Below are 12,680 nucleotides of genomic sequence, written 5' to 3' on the forward strand. Positions count from 1 at the left end.
ATCCCAAATCAGGCAGAAGTATTACTAAATAACTCAGACTATGCTGTTTCTGTGCCAGTGTTTTCAGGGTTTACAGTGGTGTAACCTTTATTTGCACTATGCTTGGATGCACAAGTGTGTTTTTCAATTAAACATTTTGGAAGCTTAAAAGATCATTATGGGGATTATTGAGATTTAACACGGACCCCCACCTCCAATACTTCCCCGTCCTCCCTCCTCCTCCCCTGGTGGCTCAGTCCTCTCAGCTGACTCGACTTTGTGCAGAACTGTGAAGGAGTTTCTGAAACTCTTTTGTGACCAGTCACACACATCAGAATAAGCAGAGAAATACGGGTCGATACTCCTCGTGCTGAAAGGAGAAAGAAAGGCAGAAAACAAGGACATTTGGATAACCGGAGTCCGACATTTATTGTTTTTAATATTTAATTTTTGTCTGGATTTTGTTGATGGATTCCCAACAAAGAACTTTGATGTGTTGGAGGACTGAGGCCTGCAGACTTTTACAGCTACAGTGGAGGTTTCCAGTTGGAAAAACTGAACAATGATAAGAAAAGTCAGGAAAACATTTTTAAAATTCCCTCACAGAAAAGCAGCTCTCCTTCCGATATCATCCCAGATGTTTTCGTCACTACATTGGGCCCTTTGAGAAGAGGAGCGCAGACCAGAGTCCCTCTTCTTGTTCTAGGGCTAAAGATGTCTGACCTCAGCCAAGTTGCGGTGTACTCAGACGCTTCAGATATTTATAAGGTGAGTGGGACAGTTAAAATTAAATAACAAATAAATACTGATTTTGAATAAAGCTGACTTTAATTACAATTTGTTATTTAGTTTAACCTCAAGTCTTATGGAAGTCTCCCTTGCCAGCTTTGCTTGTGCAGGCCTTCACAGTCAGTGGGCAAATGTTCTGGAGCTCCAGATTCACATTTTTATGGTGGATCATTTGGATTGTGAAACTTTATAGAGACGTCCTACATCAAAATTCAGTTTTGAGTCCTTTCAGTCTGACGGAACATTTCCAGATCAGTGCCTCTTAGAAGGTTTTTCCAGAGCTTTCAGTCATTATCAGCCTTCTTTAAAGTTTTTTTTGGCCATTTTTGACACGAAAGTAAGAAGAAGAATTGAGGGTAGACATGCAGCACAGGGTCATGAGTGGGAAACGAACCCAGGCTGCTGCATCAGGGACTACAGCCTCTGTTCATGGGTCGCCTGCTCAACCTGTTGAGTGCCCGTTATCAGTCTATAACAGGAGTCTGATCAGTCGCAACAAAGATGGATGTTGAAGTGTAAACTCAAAAGCTGTTATGATTTCACAGCCTTTCTTGTTATGACGATCATCCAATATGACTGAAAGCACAACAGTAAGCTAGAAAGTAGACCATGAGTTGGGAATGTTTTGTCCAGTGGACTTCAGAGGCAAACTGTTGCAGGTCCTGCCAGCCTTTAAAGTCCCACTCTGGTCATTCATTTAACCCCTAAAAACTCATCTCTGAGTATCAGAGATCTATATTTACGTTTTTTTTCATCAAATAATCTCTTCCTGCATTAAAATGACTTGGATGTAATTCAACTGCTTTCACTGAAATCCGTGGATCTATAAAGTCCCTGAATTCATCTCGAGCACACCAGCTCATGTACAACCCTGCTGGAACACTAAAACTACTCTACACTGTACGATGTCAACTTGTAATTTTGGAGTAATTCAGCCATACATGCTTGAACCAGAAATTGATTCTGAAAATTTATAATGAAGAAAGTCCCATCCTGCAAGTTGACAAGATTGGTTCTTTAAGTTTGTTAAAAAAAAAAAAATGAAACCCTGGAAGTCTGAATGTGTGTTTTTGAGACTTTTACACTGCATTGTAAAGACAGAAATTCTTAGCTATGGTGTTTGATGGCGTATTTCACACATGATGTGTCTTCCAGCATATAAAAACGCCACACGGACATGTTAACACGGTGAAAACTTGATTTTTACCAAATGGGGCCAAAGAAATTTAAGTGGCCAATCAGGCTGTTTTTACAGTTATTATCTTGAAAAGCACAAACACGCCTCTTTGTGTTACTTTTAGTCTATTCATTTCTCCTATTTGTGCTCATTGTACATGTAACTACTATATGGCTTAGCATTCAAAGCCAGACAATTCCTCAGTAACGACATATGGTTTTCCTCAGATTCCAGTTGCTTTGAAGTAGCCATTATTGATTTGACATTTACATAGCAACAGTGTGGGTTGGGGTCCTCTTAGTGATGTTTTGGTTCATTCTCACTGCTTTACTTGCTTCTAGACATTTTTCTGCAGAATAAAAAACTCTAAAAGCCTAAAAGAAGATAAGCAGTATTAGCAGTTGTGCATTTAGCCACTAAAAAGTCAGATATTTTCTGGAAGAAATGGTAGAGAAAAGAAACAGAGAGAAAAGAGAGTGAACGCCATTAACCACAACAACTGATAGTGAGTGGAACAAGATCGTAAACAGAAAACAAAGTATGAAAACTAACTTAACAGCATTATTAGACAGTGATATCTGTCTGTTTAACTCAACCTCAACCTTTCATAATATTAGACCAAATAAAGCTGTGTGTTCAGATGACTGCTGGTGTGTTTAATGGCTTATGAATTCATTTGAATGAGGAAGAACACAATGTTTCATCTTTTTCAGAGGTTATGTTGTTTATGAAGCACTTTTCAAGGTAATTATGTGAGGTTTTTATTTAATTATAGTTGCTCATTTTAATTTTTTTTTTTCTGTTCGGCACTCACAGAATGTCTTCTGCAACCCTGCCTTTGAGCTGGAGGGGGAGGGAGAGGAGCGGGTGGAGGGATTCAGGACAACCTCTTCCACACCTGAACCAATCAAACCACCAGCAACTAGTGAGTCAGCCAATCAGCTCGCTGCTTTCTGTTACATATCCTGAACTTTATTATTTTGTCAATTAATGTCAGTTAGCTGTAAGGGTAATTGTCCTCCACTATGGCAGTTAAGTAGCTGTGAGCATGGTGATCATGGGTTACTGTTACTACATGGATGAAAGCTGCAGTTTGGTGCAAATGTTAGTCCTTCTCTGGCTGTGAAAGAAGGTATCATTGTAATTTGTTCTAGAGCTCTTTGGGAGATTTTTTAATCGGCGAAAATAACCCTGATGATGACATAGTGATTTCATTGAGGGTATTTACGCCTGGCCTTGGAAAATATAAATTTATTGTAGAAGATCTGCATTAAAACTGTGAAAGTGCAAAAGACACGAGTGTTTACCAGGAAGGGATTGTGTAATGAACAATGTTACTCACTGGCATTATGGGAATAGTAGATCCTTTGGTTTAAGAGTTTCTCTCACCCTTACATCTAAAACTATCTTAATCTCTGCTGCTTAACTTATGAAAAAACAACTGATTACACAATGACTGCAAGATATAATCTGGTTGCAAAACATAGGCAAAGTCCACAAGTCTATTTTTAGCTTTCATGTTGTGTCATTGTCGGGAAATAAATATTACTAATATGGTGGCAGATGTTGTCCCAACGTTGGACATGGGAATGCCATTTTAATAACAACTGGATGTTAAAGAAGAAAAGACTAAACTGAAATGACGATCAAAAAATCGAATTAATGATACATTAATTAGATTATATATTAGATTAATATATAAATGTTGTCCTGCCAAACACCCATGAGAAAACACATGGATAGATGTTTGTGCTCTATCATTCAGGCCTCGGTCGGGGTCTGTTTGGGGTGTGTGTGATGCGTCTGCGGGGCCCGGGTGGTGGCTGGGGGCTTGTGGTGGTCTCTGCTGCTGCCTTGCTCCTGTTAACAGCCCTCGGACTGGCGCTGGCCCTCATTCTAACACGTGAGTCCCTGCTGCACCTCAAAACAGTCATCACAATGAGAAGGAAATAGGTGTTCCTATATGTGATCCTCAGTGCTTGAGAAAAAGAAAACTGGACCTCTTATCGGTTCATGAAGATGTTTCAACTAACATCCAGGTGAGACATCCTCATTCCAGAGTGGTGGGGAGTCCCAGGTATTCTCACCCAACTTACATGACTCAAGACTTGTTAACAACCTTAGAGTCACATGATTCAAGGTGGGAATGACACTTAAACTGCGGCCAAAAATGTTTTTCTTAACTCTTCTCTCACACCAAAGAGGAATGGATGAAGACATCTTTGTTAAAGTGGAACAGCCATCTCCGAACAGTGTCTACAAGCCCATTTATCACACGCTTATACTGCAGTCCTGACATCCCTCCCCAGGCACTTAAAACACCATTCACACCTTGAGTCATGTCAGAGTTGGGGTGAAAATAAGAAGTGGGACTAAACACCAGTCAGTTAGATGTGAGAAAGACTCTGATGTGAGATCAAACATCCCCAAGAACCAAAAATGAGGTCCAGTTGCCTCTACGAAGCATTTATGCTAACCACATTCAACGAATATACACTGTCAGAAATTTGGACACACCTTATCATTCAACGCTTTTTATTGAGTTATTTTCTACATTGTAGAAGTGCATCTATTAATATTACTTGAATTTATTTCTGTATCCATATGTTTTATTCTTTTTTATTTATGTTTTATGACTTCAGTTTTTATTATTGTCTTTCTTGCTTTTCGGAATTTTGACTTATTCTGCCTTTGTAGTTTCCTCATTGCATGTATTTGTGACAGTGTTGGGAATACTTTGTATTACATTCCATTTGAATGAAAAATGCTGTCAAATAAAGTCAGATAGATAGATAGATAGACGGACGGACGGACGGACGGACGGACGGACGGACGGACGGACGGACAGACAGACAGACAGACAGACAGACAGACAGATAGATAGATAGATAGATAGCTGACAGAGAATCCAAACAGAAATGTTCCTATTTGAGCTTTCCTCTCAAATAGAAAATATAAAGTATAAGACATTGTTAATACTTCCCTGTCATAGTAGTTACTATTTAAGTGAAAAATATGTGGGAAAACCTTGCATTTTAAACGTCCAGTGCTGACGTTGTTGTTTCCTCACATAGAGATAAAAGGTCAGGCAGTGGAGGATCAGTTCATGTCCACTGGCACTCCAGACCTGCAGAGTGCAGGTAATGGAGCATCCCAGACTTTACCTACAGTCGCTGCCAACAGAAGTCAAGGGGACAGTACAGCTGCACCACAGCCTGGCAGGCTCCCTCCATCTGAAACCAGTAGGTCTATTCTCATCCAACACTAATGTGGCTTTTTCTTAATCTAGAGGCCCTGTTCTTGTTTCTTTACCTGAACCCAAGTATTCCTTTCTGCCTCTCAGGTTGTGGAGGCGTTCTGACTGACTCTGAAGGCAGCTTCAGTTCTCCAAACCACCCGGGTTCCTACCCCTCTAACTCACTGTGTGTGTGGCTGATCCGGGTCCCACCTCCCTCCATGGTCCAGATTCATGTGTCCTCTTTGAACGTGGAGGGACCCTCTCCTTGTCTGTTCGACTGGCTGGAGGTGCAGGAGCAGATCGAGCGAAATTCTGTGGTCACCAGGTTGGTGAGATCCTACTGAAAAAGAATCTCATTTTCATTCACAATCCAATCTGGTGAATCTGTGTGTCCCTACTTGTATTCTCCGTTCCCCGGGGACTGGGCTTATGAGTGTCCCAAATGCCTGTAAAAAGACGGTTGGGGAACGGGCTTTTTCATTCTGTGCACCAACATTGTGGAACAGTCTACCTGCTGAAATCAGGCAGGCATCTTCCATTGATGTGTTTAAAACAAAGCCAAACACCCACTTGTTTACTTTTATATGTGAACCTTTAATTGTTAGTTTCACTGATGTCTTTTGTATTGTTTTGTTTTTATTGTTTTTATCTGTTTTTACTGTTTTTATCGCTGTGTACAGCACTTTGACTGAAAGCACTACAAAATGAATTTATTATTATTTAGTCTTTTTTTAAATGACCTCCACATTTCTGCAAGCAAGTGAAAGAGCATTATGTCATTACCTTTAACTGTTAGTAGATGGTGCTAAAGGTCTGTGCATACTTAGACAGCACTTCCAGGTATTGGAGACTTCTTGGAAAGATTTCATTAGATCTGAATACTTTGGCCTTTTTGCTTACTTGCTTACATTCTTGGAACGTGTCGCAACGTGACTCATGAAAATCTACAAATGTTACATAAGTCCTGCTCACTAATCCCTTTAATAATTTAGAGTTGCACTGCTGGGATTCAAAGTTCAACACAAAGCTGTGACAGAGAGAAAGAAAGAGATTAATCAAATGAATTTCTGTCCTGCAGGTTCTGTGGTAACGTAGCACCACCAACAGTCAACACAAACAGCAGCACAGTGTGGGTCACCTTCCGCTCCGATGGCAGCATCGCAGGCAACGGCTTCACTGCACAGTACAAGGCCGTTCTGCCTGGACACAGTCAGTATTCTGCATATGGAAGTACACAAATACTCGTGTCTGTTTGCATCTACATGTGTGTGTCTGTTGTGTTGCTCAGAGAGCTGCTCCAGGGAAGAGTTCATGTGTGACAGTGGTCGCTGTCTGCTGCCTGTGTCAGTGTGTGACGGTCATCCAAACTGCCACGACCAAACAGACGAGGCCAACTGCAGCCATAAACACAAAGGTGTGCACACACAAACAAACCTAAGGCTGACACAGTAAAAAAAAAAAAAAAAAAAGCACAGGAGCGACCTCACATTGTTTCATTTCTGCTGTTTCACAGAATGTGGTGGCAGAAGGTCGGGCCCAACGGTTACCTGGAAAGTCCAAACCACCCCAGGCCTTATCCTCACCAGCAGGTACATCCTGAACCACTGTATCCTGCCAAACACACGCCCAAGCTGTCAGCAACAGGACAGTGATTTTTTTTCCCCCACTGTTCTCGTGCTTTTCAGTTGTGCATATGGTATATATCCGTTGATGAAGGTCACGTCGTCACACTGAGCTTCAGAAACTTCAGTCTGGAGACTCAGGATGTGTGTGAGTTTGACTATGTGGAGGTGCACGACAGCGTCAGCACTGGAGCTGGAAGAGTCCTGGGCCGTGAGGCCTGTTTAATTCATCGCTTGTTAGATAGATATTCTTATTCATATTTTCATCCATGTGTACAATGACTGCAGCTTTAACAATCATCTCTTTAGTAATAGTTAAAACCCTAAATTATTCATACCTATGCCAAATTTGGATTTATAATGAATTGATAGAGGAAAGAGTCAGAGTTACAGATGTTATTGATGCATAATGAGATACATATATACCATTTAATAAATGTTCTGGCAAAGCACAATTTTCTTATTACTAAGATGTGTGAGAATAATTTTGGGCTTAATTTTAGTTTAGTTTCCTCCATCTTCAAAAAAAAATAAACCAAAATTAAGCCCAAATTATTCACGTCTTAGTAATAAGAAAACTGTGATTTGTCAGAACATTTATGAAATGGCTCTTATAATTGTGAACAAGCCTTTTGCGTGTCTCCTCTCTTTTGCGATGATTTCCAGGTTACTGAAGGCTTCTTTGGCACAGATTCTTGATGGGATTCAGGTCTCTGTCTGGGCCACTCAAACACGTCAATATTGTTTCCTGCTAACTGTTTCTCAACCAGTTTATTTGTTTCAGACCACAGAATAAGATCATAATAATTTTGGACTTGCTATTTTTTTTAGTAAAAAGGTTAAAAAGAGACACAAATAGTCCCTCAGTTCATCAATGGCATCTCTGTCTTACTGTCTCGTGCCATTTCCAGCCAAAGAAATCTAACAGACAGAGAAAAAATTCACTATAAATCAAAATGTGGCCTAATTTTGGGCTTAAATCTATACATTGAGGGTAAACAAGGAAAAACGTGTCTTTCTTCCTGTGAGTGACATAACCAGAATATTCTAAAGCACCTTTTCTTTCCTCTGCTTTGTGCCAGGTTTTGTGGTACCACCTTCCCACCAGACCTGACCTCCTCTGGGCCCCACATGACTGTGGTGTTTGTGGCTGATGAGGGAGTGGCCGACAGCGGCTTCAACGCCACGTACCAGGCTGTGTCTGTACTGGGCAGTGAGTTTCATGTTTGTAAAGCTAATTCATGTTTAACAAAAGTGGTACTGATGCTCTTGTTATTTGCCTTTATGTCCACATTTTCTCCGCTCACCTTTCCTTCAGTTTGCCTCTTTAATTCCTTCTCCCTGCCAATTTTTTAGCTTTCTATAACCCTCTTCTGTGTTCTTTTGCTATTATTCTATTTAAAGGAACGTGTGGTCCCAGCCAGTTTGCCTGCAGTACAGGGGAGTGCCTTCAGCAACAGTGGTTATGTGATGGATGGAACGACTGCCCCGATGGCGCAGACGAACAGGGATGTGGCAACTCTACCTACCCTCCTTCAGTGAGTCCGTGCTATCTCTGACCTCGATCGGAAAACTGCAGCAGTTTTGTTTCCACTGCCATGAGAAGAAAATACAGGAGGAAATCAGCTCAGGACAAAGTCAAATTGCAAAAACATGCACTTATAATCTCTGAGAATATTATAATTTTATAATCTATTAAAACATCAGGTTCTCTGAATGTCAGCTTTTTAAATGAGTGTAAATTAATGACATCCTCTCACCATGAAACCAGCTTCATCATGTGAGTTCATAGAGGTAGAGATGTGTCAGGGCCTCAGCTACAACCTCACCTCATTCCCCAACATCTGGCTCTCCATCGCCGACCAGAGAGAAGCTGCCACACTCCTGCGACAGTATCGGGTAAAACTTAGCTTCCTAACTTATCACCTTCTTAAATAGCATAAATTTCCAGTCAGACATTTAACCTTTCACTCCGTTTTGTCATCCAGGTTCTGATGGAGCTGGCGTGCTTTGAGCCCCTACGGAGGCTGGTGTGTGGGATGTTTCTCCCCCAGTGCAGCCCTCAGGGGAGGCGTCCTCCAGCCCTGCCGCTCAGTCTGCTCCTCAGCTGAACAGCAGTGCAGCCAAGCCCTGGACCTGTTCTCCTTCAGCTGGCCCTTCAACTGTCACCTTCTACCTGACTCACAGGACCCCATGGAGTGTTCACTGCCTTGAAGCGTCGAGCAGCAATGAGTTGAAGTTAACACTGCAACAACACACGATCACATCTGGTCCTGAACTTTATTTTGCAACAAGGACATACCAGATCTGCAGCTTGGAAAACTTCGAGCACTGCGTTGCATTTTCCACACCTGAAGACCAGACTAAAGCCAGCATCTGTGCAGCTTCCAACAGTTTGCAATGACTGTGCTCAATGTTGTGGACCTGTAGCAACATTTCCTTTAACATTTAAGACACAGTTTTAAAGTAGATGTTAAGGAGATGAAAAGCTTTTGAATCTTCATGTAATTCAGTCTCCAGCTAAACAAAATGATAGTTTTTAATGTCCAACAGGAATCAAGTTGTTGTACATTAAATTGACCTTTTGCACTATTTATTGCTTTGATGTAAAACATGTAAAACAGTAGAAACAATATAGAGAGAATATCTTTAAAAACAAACTTTATTGCATTGTTCTTTCACATCATCCTGATGAGCTTCTATTAGTTCAGTGTCTTCAACGGGCCGGGTTTGATCTAGCATGAGACAACGGAAACAGCACAGCTTGAATCACTTTGGAAATCATGAAGTCTGTTTAGCTGAGCTTTGCTTACCTGAAATGATAAACTGGAACAAACACAAGCCACATGTGAAAGTCATGTGGTGTGAGTTATCTTGGTGACTCACTGATTTATCTTGTAAAAACATAACTGGGAACTGTGGGTACAGAAAAGCTGAAAATGAATCAAAAATGTTGTAATAAATAAGTGTTAAAGTAAGGATCAGTCAGGTATGTAAAAATATTGGTCCTGCCATTTGATACTGCTCTTTGATTCATATCTGCTTTACAAAGCAGATGACCTTAAATGTCCAACATCTGCTTTATATCAGTAACATCAACACAGCTGGCCACTATCTTTATACAGCAAACCTAATGTGCGGAGGTTTTGATATATATGGAGCTCAGATAGTGCACAAGTTCCAACTGCGATGAACCCAGAATGGTAATGCATTTAGCTTCCTAAATGAGTGTAAATGAATATACTTTGTTTTCATTCTGATTCCTGATGATTTTGCTACACAAAGTCTGAATGCACATTTTGTAGAATAATCTTTGAGTCACTGGTTAAGTACGCGACTGAGCAGCTATGGAGGGACAATGAGTTTCAGGGTATTGTCTAAGGCGACTGCAGTCAGGCCCCACACTCGATGTTTTCCATTACGAAACACTGGCAGCGTGTACCCCGTACTTGTCACCTACGCGGAAGTGTGTGTAGCCACGGTTGTGGGGATTGCACACATGGGACAAAGACAGGGTGAAGATCTCCTCTACCTGGGAGGGAAATAGATACAAAACATTTTAGAATTTTTGTCTTAAGTAGACAAATGTTGTACTTTTATGGTTAGGATCAGGAATCTCTGAAAGCAGTATCAGCCAATACCAATCACAGGGAACATTCTAAGCATTCAATTTGTCCTGTTGCATTATTTATTTAATGAACCACTGTTAACAACTCTGTATATTAAGCAATAAAATTAAAATATGAGAAATCATGAATTGACAACAGTTTATTTATTGGTAGGGCAAAAAAATCACCCTCTTTTAGAGACAAATCTTAAATCTATACTTTGTTAGTAGGAAGAGACTATAACTTAATGAGTATAGCTTTCCTGTGGCATAAAATAAAAAAAATACATACTTTTGTTTTTGTAAGAAAAAAAGCTAAATGTGCATAACAAACCATGTTCAAAAATAAATTACACTCCAACAGTCAAAACAGTTAGTCAGTCTTTCTCAACATTTATAAGAGATAACTGAGCACGGGCAATAAAGTGCACAGCAAGAAACAAGACAAAAAAAGCAGACATTCGAGTGGATGATTTGCTCAACAACCCCACTCTCTCTGATATAGTGCTAGCTAGCTCTGAAATTTGTCGTATTTCCTTATACTAACCATCAAATGTCTGATAATGTTCATGGTGTTAAAGTGTTTTGGTTGCTTCTATCGATTAAGAATTTCCTTGGAAACACTTAAAACTTAAAAACAATAAACATAAGAATATCCTTGGAACACATCTTATAAACTTCAGACTACTGGTAGGAGTGCCAGACCAGTGAAGTTAGTGAAGCCAGTTTAAGTGTGTAAAGACAAACTGTCTTGTCAGTTCTGGATTATCTTCTCAGCCTTTATAGAGACGACCAATAAAATTAATTTGAATAAATATCAGCTCATAATAATCAGAGGGTGGTTGCACCTGTATTTTATGGCATTTGTTTCACCATCTGTTTAATTTGTATTTTGATGTTTTTTGACTCAAAATTCAGGGAAATTTGTCAGAGAGGAAACAGGCAATAAGTACAAGCCGAATTGAGCTCAGTATGGACATGTAGGAGGAAATTTAATTATCCAAGCCCCAGAAGATCATTTGGGGAAAGTGGATTGAATGATCGCAATCTAGTCTAGTGTATATTATGGTCAGGCATGACTGCAGTGTAACACTGCACCTCACGACTTAATAAAAACATAATCACTATGTCCAAAAAACAGATAGAAATTCCAGTCCCAACCTGCCTATATAATGTGGATATAAAATGTAGGATGGCTGTACCTCTCCAGGGTTTGGTTTCAAGGTCAACTCCTCGACAGGGCCGAGGTTCGCCAGCACAGGAGCAATAAGCATCCCTGACTGGAGAGACACACAAAAGACACAACAGAACCAGACTCAGACACAGATTCTGATTTAAGATAATCACAACATAAAAGGCTCTGAAAATGTAAATAACTGCTGCTCTTTTCTCCTTTGGGTCATTATAAAGTGAATGTGGTAATGGGTTTTGGAGAGCTGGTCAGACCATAGCAGGAAATCAGCAATAATACTATATTTATCATTTTCACTGTTATTAATCAGCTAAACAATATAATATGGCAATAAAAACTTCTCAAAATGCAGGTTTTCTACTACATCGATTGTCAAAGACTGCAATGTTAAAATACAAATTAATTCAAAACAAAAAAACAGTCTCACTCACCATGTCCCTGAGTGGCTTCAGGACTCCCCAGACCTTCTCTGTTGCCACATTTATACCCAGCTCCTCCTGGGCTTCACGCAGTGCTGTGGCTACCACATCTCTGTCTGACGGATCACTCTTTCCTCCAGCAAAGCTGCACAAAAACCAAAAAGAGGACACATCCTAATTAGAAACTCTCTATTATTCCCAGCAGGGAAATTACTCAAAGTTTAAAAACAATGCAGCCCGAATTAAGCATCCCACTAACCTCACGTCTCCCTTGTGCCTGCCCTTCAGTGTGCTGGAGCGCAGGGTGAAGAGAAGAGAAGGCTCCCCCTCAACAGAGCAAAGGCAGATCAGGATAGATGCCCATCTCCCCTGATTCTTTCCAGAGCCTTGACTTGCACCTTTTCTCCCCTTTTCCACCTCGTAGAATTTCAAGTTGGGCCCCAGGGTTGTCGACACCTGCTTTCATTCTCTAAGGATAGGCAGTCTCTCCAGGTGTCTGCCACGCGAGGGGCAGCCTGATGAAGAGCTCTGGTTTGGTGAAAAGACAGACTAAGGGGCTGTGGTCTAATGTGAAAGTGGCTTAAATTCTGTGACGGATGTGATGACAGGCTTAGAGCTCTGACAAAGTACTGTCTGTTCTGTAAATGACCTTGAAGA

The 12,680-nt window shown here is 40.7% G+C and overlaps 2 protein-coding genes across 2 annotated transcripts; one reads left to right on the forward strand and one right to left on the reverse strand.

The window, feature by feature from the left end:
* Window positions 1–222: 222 nt before the first annotated feature.
* Window positions 223–9,319, forward strand: mfrp (membrane frizzled-related protein). The gene is given in 15 exon segments (XM_051958067.1): window positions 223–747; window positions 2,762–2,870; window positions 3,711–3,848; window positions 5,020–5,187; window positions 5,289–5,508; window positions 6,262–6,392; window positions 6,472–6,597; window positions 6,697–6,708; window positions 6,711–6,772; window positions 6,869–7,002; window positions 7,885–8,018; window positions 8,210–8,347; window positions 8,577–8,704; window positions 8,794–8,871; window positions 8,873–9,319. Coding segments are annotated over 15 exon segments (1,779 nt in total). The 5' UTR covers window positions 223–693; the 3' UTR covers window positions 9,020–9,319.
* Window positions 9,320–9,449: 130 nt separating this feature from the next.
* nudt8 (nudix (nucleoside diphosphate linked moiety X)-type motif 8) lies at window positions 9,450–12,485 on the reverse strand (the record flags this gene model as incomplete). The annotated part of the gene is given in 5 exon segments (XM_022205815.2): window positions 9,450–10,249; window positions 10,251–10,337; window positions 11,615–11,692; window positions 12,036–12,168; window positions 12,283–12,485. Coding segments are annotated over 5 exon segments (600 nt in total), but the record flags the coding sequence as incomplete, so codon positions are not given.
* Between the last annotated feature and the right edge of the window lie 195 nt (window positions 12,486–12,680).

This window comes from Acanthochromis polyacanthus, chromosome 13 (genome assembly GCF_021347895.1).
Source record: "Acanthochromis polyacanthus isolate Apoly-LR-REF ecotype Palm Island chromosome 13, KAUST_Apoly_ChrSc, whole genome shotgun sequence".
NCBI lineage: Eukaryota > Metazoa > Chordata > Actinopteri > Pomacentridae > Acanthochromis > Acanthochromis polyacanthus.